General features: G+C 37.2%; 2 protein-coding genes across 2 annotated transcripts; both read left to right on the forward strand.

The window, feature by feature from the left end:
* The first annotated feature begins 2,747 nt into the window (after positions 1-2,747).
* On the forward strand, positions 2,748-16,335 carry gpt2 (glutamic pyruvate transaminase (alanine aminotransferase) 2). The gene is made up of 11 exons (XM_066713699.1): positions 2,748-3,314; positions 5,450-5,539; positions 7,885-7,993; positions 8,370-8,503; positions 8,826-9,069; positions 9,276-9,355; positions 9,644-9,780; positions 10,052-10,226; positions 10,558-10,713; positions 11,671-11,783; positions 12,306-16,335. The coding sequence occupies exons 1-11, from the start codon at positions 3,021-3,023 to the stop codon at positions 12,415-12,417; spliced, it is 1,644 nt and encodes a 547-aa protein (XP_066569796.1). The 5' UTR covers positions 2,748-3,020; the 3' UTR covers positions 12,418-16,335.
* A 623-nt stretch (positions 16,336-16,958) lies between these two features.
* cdca9 (cell division cycle associated 9) lies at positions 16,959-21,281 on the forward strand. The gene is made up of 10 exons (XM_066713703.1): positions 16,959-17,134; positions 17,304-17,435; positions 17,519-17,559; positions 17,941-17,989; positions 18,201-18,292; positions 18,508-18,575; positions 18,898-18,996; positions 19,094-19,178; positions 19,472-19,558; positions 20,426-21,281. The coding sequence occupies exons 1-10, from the start codon at positions 17,008-17,010 to the stop codon at positions 20,474-20,476; spliced, it is 831 nt and encodes a 276-aa protein (XP_066569800.1). The 5' UTR covers positions 16,959-17,007; the 3' UTR covers positions 20,477-21,281.
* The last annotated feature ends 308 nt before the right edge of the window (positions 21,282-21,589 follow it).

Consider the following 21,589-nt stretch of genomic DNA (forward strand, 5'->3'; position numbering starts at 1 on the left):
TTTGAGCGTTTGTGTTGTAATGATCTAGCTCTGTGCTGTAAAAAAAAGACTAACATGTTGCATAATAATACTTTATGACAGTATATAAAAAATATGAATGTATAATAGATTAATTCCTTAAAATGTACAGACTAAATATACATATAAACAACACGAGGATAATTTAATATTTCAATGCATAAACAAAGTATATTTGCCATATTTGGATAATCACTCCAAAGTTTGCTAAAAAAAAACGAAAATAAGATATAAGTAATACAAATTTATTGATGTGCCTTGAGAGACTACTATCAATTTAGTATTCTGAGCTTCTGTCTTGAGAGTATACTTGACAATTAGGTCAGTTGTCTCAGTACTCCTATATTTGCCAAGTTTGTGGTTGTAAAACCAAATTTATAGCACCATCTACTGTACCAATATGCTCTTTTCACACCATCAGTGTCTTCTCTAAGCCATAAATGGAGCTAACGCAGTTTAAAAAAACAAACAAAAAAACCCCACTACATTTGTTGGTTTGTATCTTCATACACAAATTAAATTAACTTCACTTTGCATATTCACAGGATTATGATACATCTTCTAATGTTGCTACCATTACAATTGTTATTAAATACTTTTCAAAAACTCAAAAATTGAATTAAACAAAACAACAACAGAAAAAGCATGTGCTTCTATTATGCATGCTCTATTTTGAAAAAGCTTTCCACAAATGATTGAATTAAACAGAAATATAGATAGGATTATTTTGACTTTATTAAGGTTGATCTAATTACACTGGTAACATTTACCAGTACTTTTCATAGACCCAGCTGTATAGCATGTGTAAGGTGAGATACAATTTCTATGCAAATTACATCCCACCCCAGAAGTATCTCTTCAATCACTGCTTAGTCTACAATGCCTGTTAAAACCAATGCATACTGCTGTGCTGAGTAGGTGCCAATGTGTAAAGATCTACAACAGGCAAGGGAGCAGTCTCATTCATATGCAAAATAAGGGCCATTGCATATAGCTTTTAGGTAAGATATCTAATTTACATTATACATATATATATATATATATATATATATATATATATATATATAAAGCAACAAAAAAGCACACACACACACACATATATATATATATATATATATATGCACCAACTATCAACAGATCATTGTAATCATTCATCACTCGTGGGTGTATAGAATCATTATAAATACAAATGTCTCCCCCAAGCAAAATAAAAATACAATTGAACTACACTGTAATAGAAAGTGTACTTTCAGGTAGATAGATTATTGTGAAAGTGGTTTAATATGATCCAGTGTCCACTAGGTGGCTATCTATGCAAACCATCCACATAGAATTTCAATAGATTCGGCAGTGAAATATATTAGAGATAGTACAACTAATACTATTGCTGCAATATACAATTATTATTATTATTAGTAGTAGTAGTAGTAGTAGTAGTATTATTATTAGTATTATTATTATTATTATTATTACCAGAAATGTATATAATCATCAACAGAAGCAAATTATAAATTATAAAATGTTTTGGTAATACCTTCCACATGTATTACATTTGCATTGCATGCTACCAAACTTAATAGACATTTAATGGTATCAATTAAATTAATGGTTACTTTTTATACTTGTCTATTTAAGTGGTATTCTTTCCTCACTTAATATAAAGGACTACTCAATGGTACTGAACAGTACTTCAAACAATGTTGTAATTTTGTTTATGAGAAAATACACTCTGATGATGTAAATATTATGTTTTAGTGTGACTTGATCAAAGTTTCTAGTGTTCTTTACATAGTATTATTGAAAAATACATCAGAAATAGGACAAGCAACGAAAGTGTTAGACACAATTATGTAGGAAGTATACTTTAGTCAGGAAGGATGCCTTACAACTTATAAAAGGCAGAAGACTGAGTTTAACACATTTTAAACGAAAAAAAGTGAAGTACCTGGGCTCTGCATAAATGTGTTACTCCATGCAGACTTGATATTCATCTGTACCCCAGCTGTCAAAAAAATATACAAATAATGATATCTGCCCCTTAACAGAGTTAACAGCAAGAAATAAAGAACGATGCAATTCAGATCTTGTTACTCTAACAATGTTTTGACGGTGCATATATCCAGTGAAAGGGATCTGACAGGCTACAAACTTTAATCGTAGAAGAAATCATTCGATTCTAAGTCTGTGAATTATACGTCATAGTTTAGCACAACGAGCGATCTTAGTCATGAATCTGTGCATTGTGCATTCACTGTAGTCACTTGTAAACCTTTATCTGACGAAAAAAATAATTATAATTCCAGCCCAAAAGTCTACACATCACGAAAAACACCCCAAACCTCTATTTGCAAAACCCTTACGTGTTGCAACAGGCCGAAATCTCTGTCACACACAGAAAAATGTTACTATCGTTAATAACAGTTAATGAACTAGGAAAGTATACCGTGCTACAGAGGGAGGCTGCATCGCTTTTCTCACAACAAACTCTTAAAACATCTGTTTTGCAGCTGTCAGCCTGGGTGCAGCATGTCGAACTACTGAGACGGTGCCTTTTCCCCCTTGCCGTCGTTTGCAGTGCAGTCTGGGTGTTGTAGTTCGTCGACTGTAAACACTTTTACGTCATTGAGTAACACACACCGATACAAACTACAACACCCAGTATCACCTGCTAGCAGGCGCGACTACCATAAATGCGTCCTGCTGCCGCTTCACACAGTCTAGTGAGTTTCAATAGGATATGGGCATTGACGTGGATGCACCATTTATAGCACAGTGAATAGTGCTAGGCTGGAGCTTATACAGTATAAGAATATATACACATATATTTATTTGGTTAAATCTGTATAGTCTTGAAGTTAACTCTTATTCACCGGTAATAATTAATTATAAGAAAAGCATATCACTTATTTGGGAATAGTCTGCTGCTTCTGTGTACATTGATGTTAGAATACATATTTTGTATTTTATTTTATTGTCCTCTCGCAACAAATTAAATCGTGCAAATGCATCGTTCTCCAGCAATTGCCAGGTCACTGGTCGGAGGTGTCTTGGACCGTTATACACCTTGGAAAACCTATCGCTGCTTACCTGCCTTGAGACTTAGACAAGGCACTGAAGTATGTGCAGTGCGCAGGCTGAGTACAGCTGAAGTCTCCGTAGTGAGCAGCGAAAATGGAAAGATCAGAGAAAAAGTATTGACGATGGAGACGCTGAATCCTCACATAGTGGCGGTGGAGTACGCAGTGAGGGGCCCGATTGTCATGAAAGCCGGGGAGATTGAAACAGAGCTACACCAGGTAAGCTAATATAATGCTTTTCACAATTCTTACATCACAGCCTACCGTTTATTGTTGCATGTACATACGAACTAAACTGCTGTACTGATTTTCTATTCTAATATAAACGCCAAACTTCTAATGAATTCCTTGAAGCTATTTCTTGAAGCATGCACAAGTTCTTGGTTGCATCATCTAACGCGCGGTGCAGCATTTCATCAGCTTCTGGGCGTGTTCTTGCAGCGCAGATGTGCAGAATCCCACCGACCCATTGGCGCAGCAGCGCAGGACTGCGGAAATCTGCGTTCGTTTCTGGCAGCGTGGGGATGCACACACACTCTATTCTGATTGGTGCCGCCGAAGGTGTTGTCTGTGTTGGCCCTTTGCCCCCTTTTCCACTACGGAATTTGTTGTTGGCGATTTTGGCTGCTTCAGCTTTTGGATCGTGTGGTCTCTTAATCGCAGTGACCCTTGCGTGACATTAAATTGTTATTTTCGACGTGGCACAACTGGTGTTACATTAGCGGCCATCATATGAGGTAGTATTGTGACCTCCACAATCTCTACATCCAGGCTATGTAGGTCCCGTTAATATTGGAAAACATTAATCACAGCATGCACTGTGGGAGGAGGAACATCTTGCATCCAGTCCTTTTCACAGGAGTAATATGGGATTAATTGATGTAGGCACTCTAATGAACAACAGCTCATTGCTTCAGTTAGTCCTCTAATTGAAAAGCATGACATTGGTAGTTTATTTTGGATTGAGGAGTATGTGATGCTGACATGATCTACTGAGTTGCAAGGTTTAGATGGGACCAAATCTGGCCAAAAATACAGGTGGTCTCAAAATACTCATACACCATATTATACAAACATTGACTAAAGTCTGCATATACTAGAGAACCAATCCTAGTTAATCAGGTGATATGAATGTATATGGGCCATTAATTATAGTGCAGTGATCTAGCATTCAGTTCATGGAGTGCCACTGTTACCTCTGGTTTTCATCCTAGCTGGAGATCTCGGCACAATGAATACAGTTATTGTTTCAATTTTAAATTCCTTTGTAGTACAAGGAATCTGCAAGACTACAAATGATTCAATATCTTTTAAACTTACTAAATGTTTACCACGGGAAGATTAATTCACTTTATTTAGAGGAGTGGACCCTTTATATATGATACAATTATTTCATAAATCTATCAAGTATGTCACTTATCTCCTGCTTACTCCCTACAGGGCAGTCTGGGCAGCAGTGTTTTCAAGGGTGAATCTAAAAATATAAATGGGTGCTTCCCTGGTTTACATAAGCTGGTCAAGATCTGCATTCAAACTTATATCTGGAAAGCAGAGATTTAATAGCTGAGAGAAATTGAATGTTTCACAAGCTATTTTAATTTAATAATAATAATAATAATAATATTAAATGTTGAACCGTAATCTAGACCGTAATGTAGTTATATTGTAACAGACTAGAAGATTAGACTTTTTTTTATTACATATTTCTGTATAATCAAGATTCTTTTCAAGTGGTCATTGGTAATTAAGCAGTAATTATTGAGTACACATTCACTGTCTATGAATAATTACCTTGGTTAAGACTTCCCGTTTCATAATTGTATCTTTTATATTTTGAGGATATGTTTACAAGTTTTGTGTGTTGGGGGATCCACCTGAGAAGTGCAACAGTGAAATGATTTGCATGAAGGACAATGCCATCAGTGAGACGCCAAATTACATTCTTATGAATCAGTCTGTGGAATGTAATTATGCAACATGAGACTCCAGTGATATTTAACTGACAAGATTTGGTCTATATTTACCTTTTGTGAAGGATGAGCTCCAATACTTTATTTATTCTTTTGCTATATTTCAAACATAGTGCTGAACAGCTATGTAATCAATCTCCTGCTTTTAATTTAAATTGAACTATCAATTATGTACCTGAACAATTATAGGCTTAATCACTGAAGATGTATATGTTGTGTATCTGTGGATTTAAGATGCTGATAAAACCTATAGGATGTGAAGTTTCACAGGAAAAGTTTAAATATAACTCCTTGTGTTAAAAGAAACATGACTTTGCTTTGAAATGACTTTCCACGAGGGCTTATGCCAAAATAGTCATTCATCTATAACCGTTTGTCTTCCAGGGTGTGAAGAAGCCGTTTACAGAGGTCATTAAAGCCAACATTGGCGATGCTCATGCCATGGGACAACAGCCTATAACTTTTCTTCGCCAGGTAGGAAATGGAACAATTTCTGAAATACCACAGTACGTTATCTGCAAAGACCACTTCTAATTGTGTAAAAGTATTTACACCTTTCATCTGAAACCATTATTCAGTGATTCATTTAGTCTATTACATTTATTAAAGCTATCGATGGAGTGACCATCAGAAGTCGACCAATGCCTGGTTTTGACTGTGTTTAGCCAAATGGAATCTTTAGTTTTCTGTTGGCAGGTTACATCTTTCACTGAGAATTAAATGCGTATCCATGAATAATATTTATTAACAGAATGAATCCATATTTAATACTGTTTCAAAATTAAGGGTGTTGACAACCCTTTGTAAAAGGATGTGTCATGGATTTTTCAGCCACAAATTCAAGAGAATTATGTCAAAATCAGTCATGATTCAATCTATCATGCAGTAAGTCTTGCTTCATGGAACTTGAACTTGTTGTTCCTGACCGGTTGCTTAGCTGGCTATTTTTGGGAGATATTCTAGCTCCGTGTATATAACTGGCTTGGATTATTTTTCGTTTTGGCTATTACTAGCACCATGCCAGTTTGTGTAAGAATGTGACTGGCTCAAGTACCTGGTGGTCAGCGGGAGCACTGACATTGTTGGCTTGAAAATATTTATTTAAATGGGTACATTAGACATTAGAAGAGAAACACAGGCAAAGGCAAACTGCCAACAAATGAAGCTGAAAGGCCGTCGGAATAAGCAGAAAACAATCTTGAAGAGAAACCTAAAGGCACTCTGCTGGTGGTGTCTGATCAGCTGAGTGACCCGCCAGTGAGAGTATGGAATTCAGCAGCATTGTCATGTCACTCAAGCAGCCTGTCAGATGTTGCCTGGGAGAGGACAAACCTGCCCTGTAGATCATTAAGTGCTGGGAAGATTAGTTGCCTTAGCATGCTGGATTTCTTAAGTAACTTGCTACAGTGCATAGAATCATGTGCTGTTCATCTTGTTTGGATAGTATGACTGACTCATTTTAATGGATACAAATATAGAATCGGTACTGGTTAATGGGTAGTAACAAGGAAAACCGCACTAATTATACACAGATGTTGCTAGGGATCTGAGAACAAGAAAACTGAAAAATATTCAGACTTCGAAAACATTGACCACAGGCGAACGGTTTCTTGTTTATGTAGCTTAATGTATTTTACTATAGCAGAATGTTTAAGTACATTTTATGAAGTTTATTTTGTGAAATTTAAGCCTTTAAAGTCTCTTCCATCCACTGAACATGTACTAATCAAACAGGATTTTCAACCCAGTACACTAATCTTGAACCCGTCTCCTTTTTAAAGCTCGTTAATCAGTTCTGCTTGCAGACTTATAACTATGGAACGGTTTTATTTGGATGAAGTTCGTAGAGTGAAACGAGAGATCCCTGGGATGGTTTCATTCATTGTGAGGGGGTGATCAATGCCATTCACTTTGGGGATTGCCAAGTTACCATGGTGTTGTGAGCACAGTAGTGGCTTGTGCTTTATCAACAGAACAAAAGCCTCGTGTAATTTACTTTATTCACTCCAGGCTCAGAATGAGGCTTTCTGTATATGGTTTCCAGCTCCTACCACAATGAGTCTCTCGGTATTGCTGTCGGCATAATGCTGTTACGCAAGAAGGTGTTTGCCCTGCTCTGCAGTTATATTGATAGTGTAATCTGAACTGATATTACAGTAGGTGTGAGCACTCCATGTTTTGTTTTGACCTCCACAGATGTTGATTTGCTAATTGAGTCTCGCTACACTTGCAGTGCCTTTTCTTAAGCACTTAGCAGGGGATATTCTTGATACTATGACAAATGGTGCATTATGATCAGAGGAGCACTAACCATTAAATTGGCTGTCGAAAGATACAGTAGTAACTGCTGCTGCTTTCAGACAGATCCTCGGTTTCAATCCAGGCACCCTCCCCTTACTCTCCACTCCCTGCACTTATGTAAATAGAGACCATATGGAAGAATGTTCTGAGGTAATTTTCAGCAAGTGAACCAGAATCAAGATCCAATAATCTTCCACTGATGTATCAATTATGAAGAGACTTATTCAATGTCTTTTGTCATTGTCATTTCTAAATTAGATGTGTTTTTTTTTTTAAATTCAACCTTGAGATACATTTCCCATTAATTGTATTCCTTAACTGTCGTTCAGATTACAACTAACCTTACCAGCTATTGTTTTTTGGTTGAGTTGCTCCAGAAATGTCTTGGGGACCTTAGCTCTCCACTTAAGTGTATGTATTTATAGGCTAATGGAAACATGCAAGCAGTTAAATGAGTATCTTGAAAGGCTGTGGAAACATCAGAGATGTGGAACAGACCCATTTTCTTCTGTGTTCAGGTGGTTGCTCTGTGCACGTGCCCAGAACTACTTGACAGCCCTGTGTTCCCAGAAGATGCAAAGATGAGAGCTCGTCGCATCCTGCAGGGCTGTGCGGGAAAGAGTATAGGTTTGTATTCGTGTCGTACCCATTACTAACATACACAAGTCTGAGAGAAACTACTTGGATTATAAGTTTGGAGGTTCTCATGAACTCATGAACATGCAATAGTGGTGGTGGGGGATATATATATTTTGTAAATAAGGCAACAAAATATATTTCAGAATTCTAGACTCTATTCAGATTTTAAATGTAAGATCATGTTGGGTACTCCCAAGTAATGTGGAAATTAGTTTTCTCGAAAGTGGTGGAGAAAGTTTCTAATAAACACTTCACTTCAGAACTTTGAGCTTTTCTGTGCCCATTACCTATTTTTGAAAGATTGTTCTTTTATAATTGTTGTCTGTTCAGAATTTGAATAATGTTTTTGTGTGACTTGTTCCAGGATCTTACAGTGCAAGTCAGGGTCTGAGCTGTATCCGAGAGGACATTGCAATGTACATGGAACAACGAGACCAAGGTGTACCAACAAACCCAGACAATATTTATCTCTCCACTGGGGCCAGTGATGGCATTGTGGTAGGTCAATTTGTTGCTCCACAATAAACTATCCCAAAATAGATCCGATCTTTACTTCTAGGCTTAATAGGGTTCTCTTGTCCCCCTGTATTTGTTAGATAACTTCAGTCTAATACTGGACTGAAAAGCAAAAATGTACTGAAAGTCTAATGTATTCTTTCTAGTATTTGATTTTCTGGGGGGGTAAGCATGATTATATTAAGTACTTATATTAAGTATTAAGTAAAAATGAAATGTACGGTAGTTAAAATAAATAAATGTGGTAATTATATCTTTATTAGGTGACCCGGTTTTGTATGGTTTGCATTTTGTTTTTCTTCAGAGCATTCTGAAACTGTTAGTGACAGGAGAAGGGACCTCGCGCACTGGGGTGATGATTCCCATCCCTCAATACCCACTTTACTCGGCGGCCATTTCTGAGCTTGGGGCAGTGCAGGTGAACTATTACTTGGATGAGGATCACTGCTGGGCCCTGGATGTGAATGAGCTGCACAAGGCATTGAGTGCAGCCAAAAAGTACTGCAATCCCAAGGTGTTATGCATCATCAATCCAGGCAACCCAACAGGTGTGGTATTCTGCTTGGCTTAAGACAGAAGCTGTTCTGTTGTATTTTATCTCTGATGTAATGTCAGTATATGGTAGAAGACTTTTGTCATTATTAACATGCATTTTGTTATCTGCTGCTTTTCTTAAAACATGCCCTTATAAATACTTATTGGTTACTTTCTTAAATATGTTAATACTAAAATTAATATTTTGTGCATTCTCCAGGTCAGGTTCAAAGCAAGAAGTGCATTGAGGAAGTCATTAACTTTGCTTATGAGGAGAAACTTTTCCTTCTGTCTGATGAGGTAATTAACAATAACATTAAAATATGTACTCGTTAATGCAAAAAATCTATTCCATTCTATATTTTGGCATTCAGTTGAAGATTGAAGGTGGTAGAAAACATTAGGAGAACAAAGTATGTTACTTCCTGTATTAAAAAAAGGTATGGTATATAACCCAGAATAGCAGGATGGCAGATTGTTTTATCAATTCAACTCTTCTAGTAACATTGGAACGGTTTCAGTTACTATTAGCTGATGAAGTCTTCAGGGACAAATTTAAGACTCTTGCTTTTTTGCTTGTATTGGCAGGTTTACCAGGATAACGTCTATTCTCCAGACTGTCAGTTCCACTCGTTTAAGAAGGTCCTCTATGAGATGGGACCAGAGTATTACAACACTGTTGAATTGGCCTCCTTCCACTCCACCTCAAAAGGATACATGGGAGAGTGAGTTTTCACATTCTTGGCATCTCCTTGTGCTAGCATTTCCAGCAAGAGATTGATTCCATTTCAATGCATGTAATCCGTGTGTTTGCAAAACTATCCGATTTCGTAAGCAGGATGTTGCAGAAAAATAAGTGCATATGCCAGGATATGGTTTCAGAGATGTAGCAATTAGTTGCGGTTTTCATCCCGAGTGTAATCTCCACAGGGCATTATAACAAATCTACTAGGATAATGTTTTAATTGAATTACTATTTTTATCCCTGTGTCGAAGATGTGGCTTCAGGGGGGGCTACATGGAGGTGATTAACCTTGATGCAGAGGTGAAAGCTCAGATGGTCAAGCTCCTCTCAGTCCGTCTCTGTCCTCCAGTGTCTGGACAGGCAGCCATGGATGTCGTGGTCAACCCCCCACGGCCTGGAGAGCCTTCTTTTGAGCTGTTCGCCAAGGTCAGTCCTGGTAGCATCACATAGCACAGGAAATTGTGATTAGTTTCAAGGTTCTTCATAACCAAAATCTGTCTGATTAAAACTCTTCACCGTTGCATTGCTGTAACTGGTAAGGAGAACCCCTGCACTGAATGTTGAGGATAATAAATTACCCTGAATTTAGACTCTGAGAAAAATGCACAGAACATTATTCTACATCCTTTCTTTAAATGCTCTTGTTCTTAAAGGGTTTATTTATTTATAATTTTTGCATCTAAAGCATTATTAGTGGGATGGAAAGTGTGCTAGAATGTAATGAAATTGACCATTTATTTGTATGTAATTTCCCCAGGAAAAGAATAGTGTGCTGAATACACTGGCTGAGAAGGCCAAACTCACAGAGAAGATCTTGAACACGGTCCCTGGGATCAAGTGTAACCCAGTGCAGGGTGCTATGTATGCCTTTCCCAGGATTTTCATCCCTCCTAATGCAGTTGAAGAGGCCAAGGTTTGTGAAGCCATCTGAAAATCTGAAGAGTAATTGCAGTAGGACTGGAAATTGCTATAAGGGCTCGGTATCTTATGGCTTCTGTTACTACAGCATATGTAGCTGACATCACTAATTTATTCTCTAATGCATATAACAGATGCCTCTTTGTGTTGAGTATTTTAATCCTGAAATATCACCTATATAGGGGATCTAATATTAACAATGATAATCATAACCAAGTTTCCTAGTTTTCCGTGATTAAAAAAATGTATATATTTTTTCCCTGCAGTTAAAATTTAAGTTCTTAACCAAATGCAATATATTGCATTATTCAAAAGGTCTGAGCCCATAGAGAACCAGCAGTCTAAATTAGAGCATAACATTTTGATATTTCAGTATTCAGTATTGTCCTTTGAAAGAAAAGTGTAGACATAGTGTAGACAGCATGTAGACATTGGAATTGAGCTCAGAGAAAAACACAAGTTTGTAAAGTATATTGTAAGGAAAAAGGGGTCGGCTCCAATCTTGTCAACCAATGGTTCTTTATTGGGGCATAGCGGCAGCAGAGCAGGGTGGAGGATGCAGCCTCAGGATTCAGTAAATCTTAGTTTTGCAGTCTCTTTATCAAGAACATATTTTGTTGCCTATGGTTCCAGGGTGTGGCCTTTTGTTCTGTTCACTCTCTCTCTGAAGAAGACAAACATCTCTATTCAGGGTGTGCCTCTGATTGCCCTACACTCTGTCCTTTAATTTAAGAGGATAATGTTGCATACATGGCAAAAATTAGACAGGCCTGTGGTAAGCTAAACATTCAAAATAGGTTTATTTTATTTTTTATCTAAGAATTGCTCTGATAAAGAAAATCTGAAGTTCTGCAATTTTCCAAACAAACTTTTCTTTCTGTGGCAAGTGGATTTGTAGGAACATTGATTTGTACCTGAAGGGTTTAGCTGATATTCATGCTGTGTCTTTCAGACATTAGGAATGCCCCCTGACATGCTGTATTGTCTACGGTTGCTCGAGGAGACTGGAATATGTATTGTGCCCGGCAGTGGATTTGGGCAAAAGGAGGGAACTTACCATTTCAGGTGATTTCCTTTCATCAGGGGTGCACAATTCCTATAAGGGACTTTGTGGCTTCTGGCTTTCATTCCACCTTGATTTCTCAATCACATATTTGAACCAAATATTTGCTTGCTTTGACTAATTGAACCCTTTTGCAAAGTCTGAAGCTGTTGATTCTTACAAGTGGTCAAATATTACCCAATAAACAAAATCAAATAAATATCCAGTAATTTGTACAAAATGAGAATCCAGAACTTTGCTTAAGGTGTATTTCAGGAGTTGATGTAATCAGGTCAGTTTATTAGTTAATAAAAGTCTTCAATATTCTTTGTACATCACTTTTTAAACCAGAAAATAAACTCAAACTCATCCTGTATCGAATGCCTCTGGATAAAGACTTGATTTGGTTTGTAGTCCTTTTCCTGATTAGACAATACTAACTGCATGTAATAGTGTTTATGATTTTGATCTGGTCAGGATCATTGCAATTATATTAAATAATATGAAGAGCTTGTTTTAACTTTTCTCTCTTTCCCCCCAAACAGAATGACAATATTGCCGCCTACTGAAAAGCTGAAATTGCTCCTAGAGAAAGTCAAAGAGTTCCATATAAACTTTCTGCAGCACTATTCCTCCCTGGATGCCACCTCAAGATGAAGAGAATTGGTTTAGTATCAAGTATTAGGGTTTACTCCAAGTTCTAGAAACAAAGGGCTCCTCGGATCAGTCTTGGACTAACGGATGTCAATTTATGTAGGTTAGTCCAGGATGAGTGCTAATCGAAGTTTATGAAACCAGCTAAAATAGTTTTAAGAGAATGCAAGTTATGTGTATTTTCCCTCGAATGTAAATATGAGTTCCATAGAAAAGCTGACACAATAGCTACTTATAATAGGACTTGTGTTTGAAAGACACTTGTGCCTTGTGACAAGGTGGGAAGGGGAAGCAAAAACCTCAAGGGAAAAACAAACATGCAGCATTTGAAACTGAGAAACCATTCTTTTTTTTTTCTCTGAAGATGGTCTTCAGTTACGTCTGCCAAAACTTCACCAACAATAAGATGTCCATTTTAGTTGCCAACACAAATTACAATCTTTTTTTTTCTACTTCATATGAATTTGTACTTTAATGATCATGATTTTAAACGGGACCTCAGATAAAATGTGAAAGATGGTAGTGCCAAACAGTGTTCAAAACCTTACAACAATGTCCTTACAGAAGACAACCGTCTGGTGCTAAATCTGTTATACAAATAAATCATTGTATTTATTGATTTGAGTAACAAAATGAACTGGTTAATAAGAAGGATATTGGGCATTTTTAATTAATAGTATATAATGTAGTTCTTTTTCCGATTTATTTAGCACACATTGGTTCAAGAACCGGTCTCATGATGTCTCAGACTTTCATGATGAATACACAAAAACAATACTGCACACAAAGTTAACCTCCAAATTCTATTATTTTTTCTTTGATAATATCCTACTGCAGAAGATGTGAAATACATTAATAAACAGGGGACAGGATGCTTGTGGTTCCACAAGTATATAAGCATATTTATGTGCTGGAAAAAATGCATCCATGTGGTATTTTCTGATCTAAATGACATACAGTGAGGGAAAAAAGTATTTGAACCCCTGCTGATTTTGTACGTTTGCCCACTGACAAAGAAATGATCAGTCTATAATTTTAATGGTAGGTATATTTTAACAGTGAGAGACAGAATAACAAAAAAAAAAATCCTCTCTTAAAGGGAGTGCTCCTAATCTCAGCTCGTTACCTGTATAAAAGACACCTGTCCACAGAAGCAATCAATCAATCAGATTCCAAACTCTCCACCATGGCCAAGACCAAAGAGCTGTCCAAGGATGTCAGGGACAAGACTGTAGACCTACACAAGGCTGGAATGGGCTACAAGACCATCGCCAAGCAGCTTGGTGAGAAGGTGACAACAGTTGGTGCGATTATTTGCAAATGGAAGAAACACAAAATAACTGTCAGTCTCTCTCGGTCTGGGGCTCCATGCAAGATCTCACCTCGTGGAGTTTCAATGATCATAAGAACAGTGAGGAATCAGCCCAGAACTACACGGGAGGATCTTGTTAATGATCTCAAGGCAGCTGGGTCCATAGTCACCAAGAAAACAATTGGTAACACACTACGCCGTGAAGGACTGAAATCCTGCAGCGCGCGCAAGGTCCCCCTGCTCAAGAAAGCACATGTACAGGCCTGTCTGAAGTTTGCCAACATCTGAATGATTCAGAGGAGAACTGGGTGAAAGTGTTGTAGTCAGATGAGACCAAAATCGAGCTCTTTGGCATCAACTCAACTCACCGTGTTTGGAGGAGGAGGAATGACCCCAAGAACACCATCCCCACCGTCAAACATGGAGGTGGAAACATTATGCTTTGGGGGTGTTTTTCTGCTAAGGGGACAGGACAACTGCACCGCATCAAAGGGACGATGGACGGGGCCATGTACCGTCAACCTCCTTCCCTCAGCCAGGGCATTGAAAATGGGTCGTGGATGGGTATTCCAGCATGACAATGACCCAAAACACACAGCCAAGGCAACAAAGGAGTGGCTCAAGAAGAAGCACATTAAGGTCCTGGAGTGGCCTAGCCAGTCTCCAGACCTTAATCCCATAGAAAATCTGTGGAGGGAGCTGAAGGTTCGAGTTGCCAAACGTCAGCCTCAAAACCTTAATGACTTGGAGAGGATCTGCAAAGAGGAGTGGGACAAAATCCCTCCTGAGATGTGTGCAAACCTGGTGGCCAACTACAAGAAACGTCTGACCTCTGTGATTGCCAACAAGGGTTTTGCCACCAAGTTCTAAGTCGAAGGGGTCAAATACTTATTTCCCTGATTAACATGCAAATCAATGTATAACTTATTTGAAATGCGTTTTTCTGGATTTTGTTGGTGTTATTCTGTCTCTCACTGTTAAAATACACCTACCATTAAAATTATAGACTGATCATTTCTTTGTCAGTGGGCAAACGTACAAAATCAGCAGGGGATCAAATACTTTTTCCCCTCACTGTACTAAAGAGCTATGCAGAATTTAAATGTTTTGCAGTACAAACATCCTACAGAGGGAACAAATCCACTCTTCTGGGAATTATTTTTTTGTATATTTTGGTAAAATATATTTTCAAGTCACATGTTAATGCATGTTACATCTAACCCTATCTGATCCTGTGCAATATGTCATTAGTTAAAACTATAAAGGTGGCAGACAGTCTCACCAGCAACAACACCCCCTACTGCCTAGTTACTACTTACACTGCAGGCACAGTTTTGTTTTAAAGGGTGCACATGTTTCTGAGCTATGAAATATTTTATAAATCCATTTATTTTGCCCATACATGATCCCTGACAGACTAGCACGATGTAAGAGTTGCATCTAGAATGTATACAAATGCAATGATGGTACGATACTGTTCAGCCTTTTCTTGCATGATGACAGATCATTTCTCTGTTTTGTTTAATGTTAAAAACATTAATGATTAACACTAAGCTCTTAAATCTGATCTGTTTCTATTCAGTTCATAGGCTCATGTTTACAAAAACTAGCATGGCAACTTTTATTTTTTATTTTTATATAATAGTAAATGTCAAAAGGCTTGGAATTGTTTCATAAGCGCAGATTTACGGCTTTCTTAGATGGTGCTAAGCAAGCAATTTTACATGAAATTGACATGCTGTTTACATTACTTGTTCCAAAAAGTTATAAAGAACTACCTTTGTTGTTTCTTTTGTTTTGTCTTCATATACCAAATGTCATATAACTGTTGCATGTAATGTGATCAATGCCTTTTCTTTTGTTTTCTCATAACTGGACTGTTGGAATGTCTCAAATAAATTAATGCTAATATATCCAACTAACCTCAGCATTCGCCCAGTTCCACCTGATATAATGAAATCAGATGTTTCTTCTTTTAAATGATAGAATGTACTTTTAATAAAATAAGGTGCCTTTATGTCGTTTGTGGCAGATATTATTTTATATTGGGTGAGCTACTGAGTGATTGCTTTCGATTACATTTATAATCCCTCTTACTTAAGCTGTTATGCTAACACTTAATGGTAGTTACTGGGAAAATGTAATATTTTTTATCTAAACATATTTTGTAATGTTTTGTCCTTTACATCTTTTTCATCAAAATGGCATTTAATGAGATTCCTTTTACCGATTTTCTAAAATTATTTTTAGAAAATTAAAGATTAGAAACTTAAATGTAAAAAAAAAGATGCAAATGCAAGGAAAACTTTTACTTGGCATTGAATTGTAAAGGCAAATGTCAGTTTATACTGCGCAGTAAGTATAATGGATGTCTTTATATGAGAATATACTAATCCTGAATCATCATGTTCATTAAAAGCATAACATATTGACTGTTAGACTGTCTATGAGATGTTTAACCTTATGTTTACATATTACCTCTAGATGTTTTCAATAACGTTCTTATAGAAAAATGATATTTATTAAAACCAAACAAAAATTGTAACTAACTGATTTTTGCTTTGCTTGCATCTTTTATTGTTTTGTACAATAAAGTTTTTGCAAACTCAGTTGTTTCATCTGTGATTATGAAATTTGTTTTTTTAAATATCTTAACCTTTACTTTTTAAAACAATGTAAGAATTTAAAAATAGTTTGGATTTCTTGTTAATCCTGAACAACTAGAAACAATGTTGTTTGTGGCAGTAATTGGATGCATAGCTACATTTATGGAACTGGTTAATTGACCAATTAATTGGTTAATTGAAATGCCTCTAACATGGCAAAACAAAAGGAAAGATCATTGCGCCCAAATGCTGGTGTATGGTAGTATCTATTCTAAGTGGATGATTTTAAAAATGTAGGAAAATGGCTATTTCTCATTTTGCTCTGTAGACGGCACGGTGGAGAACACGTGGATGGAAACACTCAAATACACATGGCAACGTCATTGCTACGCGCTATAATGAAGAGTTGTTCTTTTAAGACGAGTGGTACTTGCAGATCATTGAAACAAACGAACAACAACACAATCAACGTTAATTTAACACTATAATATCTGTTCGTAAAAAAAACAGACGAGTGCGGTATATTTAATCGGAGCTGCGCCAAACCACGCCCACCTCTGCGTAATTAGCCCCCGCAATTGAAGGGAATTGAGCCACGTGGGCAGGTTTAGCAAGCAGTGCGAGAGGAAGGTTTAAATAGGTGTCGGGGGGGGACATCATCTGTTTGGGACAAATATGGCACCCAGAAAATGGAGGAAAAACTCCCAGAAGTCTGAAGAAGAAGAAGAGGGTGATCGCCAATTGACTAAAGAACAAAGAGATCAGAAAATCAAACTGTTCATGCAGCAGTTCGAGAAAGAAGGTATGGGAATATAGCGCCTTTAGCTTGCGCCTTTCACATGCTTTCAACCAAGGCAAGGCTCAAGTCTCCTGTGGTTGCTTACACAGTCCAAAAACAAAATGCGTTTTAGACAGTATGGCTCTGCAAGTGAGTAGAGCTGGTCTTTAAAAGCTTGCGTGCTCTTTATCAGCTCAGGAAAAAATCAGGGAGATGGAAAAGAAGTTGGACCAGACGTTGGCCACGTTGGAAAGGGCGTTTAAAGTGGAAATGTTGAAAATGCCCACGTCCCTGCAGCAGACAATCATGAAAGACCTGGTGAACGGTAAGTGTTTTTCTCCCTATAAGTTTGCATTTAATTGTGTTGTAACTGAAAACGGATTGTATGCATTTCTTTCTCTGCCGTAGAACAAGAATCCAAAGTTGGAGAGGTTACAATTGCAATAGAGGTAAGCGTTTGATACAATGACCTCCCACTTCCATTGTCTATCATGGCCAAATGGTTCGTGTCAGTTGGGCTGCATTTAAGCACCCTGTGGGTTTGTTGTACTGGGCTTTGAAATGTGCAGTTATTTCCAGTGACCAGCACTCCGATCATTTTAGTTGAATAAGTGTGTGCTGTATGTTGAATGTTGAGAGTAAGACTTCATATTGTAAATGCTGCCACCCACAGTTAAGAGACTATAACTGCATTTTAAAAGTGAGTTTAACCAACAGGTCCTGTTTGCTTTAGTCTTTGACCTTGATTCCTCAATAGAAAGTCGGTGGGGTTCTGTGCTTCCATCATTTTTTTTTAATTTTTAAATCTAGCCATATGCTTCCCTTTTAAGGCGGAGTGTCCAGAGATTAAACCAGTAAGGAGGAAGCCCAGTAAAAAAGGTAAAGTGCAGGAATATTGTATAAGCATCGGTGGGATCCACATTACAATTGTTGAGAAATGTCCATTTATCCATGCATCAGTGGATACTTCATAGGTTTGTTCAAAATATTCTTTAGCATTTGGTAATCACCATTGTGCCATGCCCTTTTAGTATAAAACGTTTTCATAATGAGTCAAACGACCCATGACATGAATCGTGTGTTCCTTCAGTTCAGATCGGTAATGATTCCAGTGCCCCTACCCCAAGACTGAAGAGAATGCTCTCTGTCCAAAGCAAGACGATTATACAGAATTCAGCAAAGGTAAACATTGTGCAATTGTTTTTATTCATGTATGTATTTTAATATACAGGGAATAATTCTCCTGTATTGGCCACTGTAATTTCAGAACATTTCAGAAGTGGCAAACTCCTTAATCTTGCAGAAAGCCCAGCTGTGGGATTATCAATTCAATGAGTGTCTATATCTACATATAGCCTATTATTGTAAAAAGTTAATATACTTATTTTTATATACAGACAACAACAAAATCTAGGTCTTTGGCTGATTTATCTAGAGCTACAAAACGGAAAGAGACAACGCCCAGGTAAGATGGCATTTAGTAGATGCATCTTTTTTTAAATGAGTCTTGAGGCTCACAACTATGGTCAGAGCAGATCTTATTGTACTAAACTTCCTAAGGTCGGAGTCATTTTTATGTTAAATATGTCATGGTGCGAAGTTAGCAGGGTTTCTTGAAAGTTAAAAAATGAAACTGGAGTACTTTGTAGATCCCCAAGAGACTCTTGGAGGAAATATCCAGAGGTAGAAAATGCACTCTGTATTTTCAGTGCTCCTCATGCTTAATCATGCATGCTTTGCGGTAGTGGTAAGTGATCTGAGCTTCCGTTTTGTCCCCGTCTCTTGAGGATGACGCAGGCTACTCCACCTTTAGCGTCACGTACGAGAAAGAGTCGTGTTGCTAAAGTCACGGACTTGACTGTAATGGCCAGTGGAACACATCTGAGGTTGTATGCATGTCTTCAAGTAATCCTAGTCAAAAGTGGTTTGCATCAGTCTCTGGTTGAGTCATAACCATAATACATGTTTTTTCTTTTTAAATAGATCGATGGGTGCAGGTGATGGAGAGTTGCCTGGTACCTCCCAGTTTGGAATGGCCGTTGCTACTATACCTACTTCTTGTGGCCAGGTAAGATGGTATTCAAAATGTTCAGGTCAATTGACAACACATTAATAGCAGGGACTTGGCTAGATTTTTTTTTTCCTTTCAGGAATCTTGAAGCTTTTATTATAAATTGGAAATATTTCCTTGCACTCATGTCTATAAACACTTGTAAAACGTTTGTACAACTTTTTTTTTTTTTTTTTTTTAAAGATTTATATACATTTCTAATTTCAACTATATGATCCAACAATGACTGTTTTCGGTGCTCATTTAATTTTTTTTTTCCTTCCTTTTTCAACCAATTGTTCTCCTGTAAGACATTGTGCTTGTCAGATGATGTGAGAGATGAAATTGATGTGCAGATGCTTGATGACACAGCTGTCACTCAGATGCAGAAATTAATGGTAAATGCTATCCATATACTTTAAGGCATATATTGAATGGTGTTCCAATTACACTGAACAAAAATATAAATGCAACATGCAACAATTTTTCCAAGACTTTACTGAGTTACAGTTCATAGAATGAAATCAGTCAGTTGAAATAGTCTCAAGTTTTGAGGGATTAAAATGGCATGCTGACTGCAGGAATGTCCACCACAGCTGCAGTCAGGTTGAGACCCTGGTGAGGATGATGAGCATGCAGATGAGCCTCCCTGAGATGGTTTCTGACAGTTTGTGCAGAAATTGGTTATGCAAATTCAGTTTCATTAGCTGTCTGGGAGGCTGATCTTCACCTGCAGGATAATCTGAGAAATCAGACGTGGGATCCTGGGCTGGTGTGGTTACATGTTGTGATGCTGGTTGGATGTACTGCCAAATTCTCTAAACTTTAAGTTTGAGGCAGCTCATTGTAGAGAAGTTAACATTTCAATTCTCTGGCAACAGCTCTGTGGACAGTCCTGCAGTCAACACTTGAGACATCCGTGACAGGGTGTTGTGACAAAACTGCACAATTTCAAGTGGCCTTTTATTGTGCACCTGTGTAATGATCATGCGGTTTAATCAGTTTCTTGATATGCCACCCCTGTCAGGTGGATGGATTATCTTGGCACAGAATTCAAGATTAAATAAGCTTTTTGAGCATATGGAAAATTTCTGGTCTTTCATTTTTGCTCATGAAACATGGGGCCAACACTTTATATTTTTGTTCAGCCTAGATTTTCTCATCTTTCAGGTTAAATTATTAAATGAATGTTTTTGTCTGTTTTAATTCTATGTTGATTTAGTTTGAACATGTATGGTAATGCATTTTATTTCCCTTTCCTCCAGAGTCTGATGGATTACTTGTGCAGCAAAGCCAAAGTCAATCAGAATCCATGACATCCCAACAATCTTTTTTTTTTTTTTTATATACATTTTTTTCCCTATTGGTAAAAATGTCAGCTTTCTGCATTATGACCTGGTAAAGCAGTTACTTTTGTTAATGAATATCTGTATGTAATTATCCATGTCCTATCTATGGTTTTAGTGTAAACCCAAGTTTTATATAATTTTTCATTGTTATTTTAAGTATCAAATTCATGCTATATTTAATAAAGTATGTTTGTTGTTTTATGTTTAATATATATCCTGGGAACTTACAATTTCCAGTGAATGCTTATGATCTGCCATGCATGGCTGAAATCTAAACCTCCTAGTGTGGGTTGAGGCATACAGTTCTTCTGAAATAGAAGTGTGGATTGCTCTGCTCTGCTGCTCCACAAAGCTGGCCTGCTATGCCCTTTCCTTGTCTTGTGCTAATGGCAGTATGATCTTAATTGGGAGATAATTCAGTAAATGACTAGAAATCCTGCATATACAATGCGACCACTCCTACACAATGTAACTATTTCTACCATGCTGGAGCTTAGATTTTAAACACAAGATGGCTTGTAGTAGTTGGTTGTCACGGTATCTAGAAACTATGCTTGACATCTAGTGGTCGTGCCCAACACCAGTACAGCACACACAAACATACAACAAAGTTTTAAAAGATGATCTGTCCATTGTAAAATATATTCAGCATTGCAGAAAAAAAATCTTAACTGTGGTTCTTAACCCTTGTCCTAGATCTCCTACCCTGCTGGCTTACTTAATTGAACCCTTAATTGAACTAATCATTTCCTAACTCGGAGCCTTTAACTTTTATTTTTAGTATAAAATTGTATAAGGAAATTATCAAGGATTATTATTAAGGAACTGACTTATTATCAGTTACACAATTTAGTCAAATGTAAGCAAATTCCTACAATGTAAGGTTCAATTAAATGAGAGCTGAGAGCTACACAAAATGGGCACTGTAGGTGTTCCTCCAAGACCAGGAGTGAGAACCATTGACTTAAGATAACCCGTGTGATGAAAAATCTTTTAAACTGTTTCTGTAGAAAGAATATTGTATTGGGATCATGGAATTCTTTACTTTTAGTTAAAACTAGTTAAAGCTATCACAAGTAC

This window comes from Amia ocellicauda, chromosome 9 (genome assembly GCF_036373705.1).
Source record: "Amia ocellicauda isolate fAmiCal2 chromosome 9, fAmiCal2.hap1, whole genome shotgun sequence".
Lineage (NCBI taxonomy): Eukaryota > Metazoa > Chordata > Actinopteri > Amiiformes > Amiidae > Amia > Amia ocellicauda.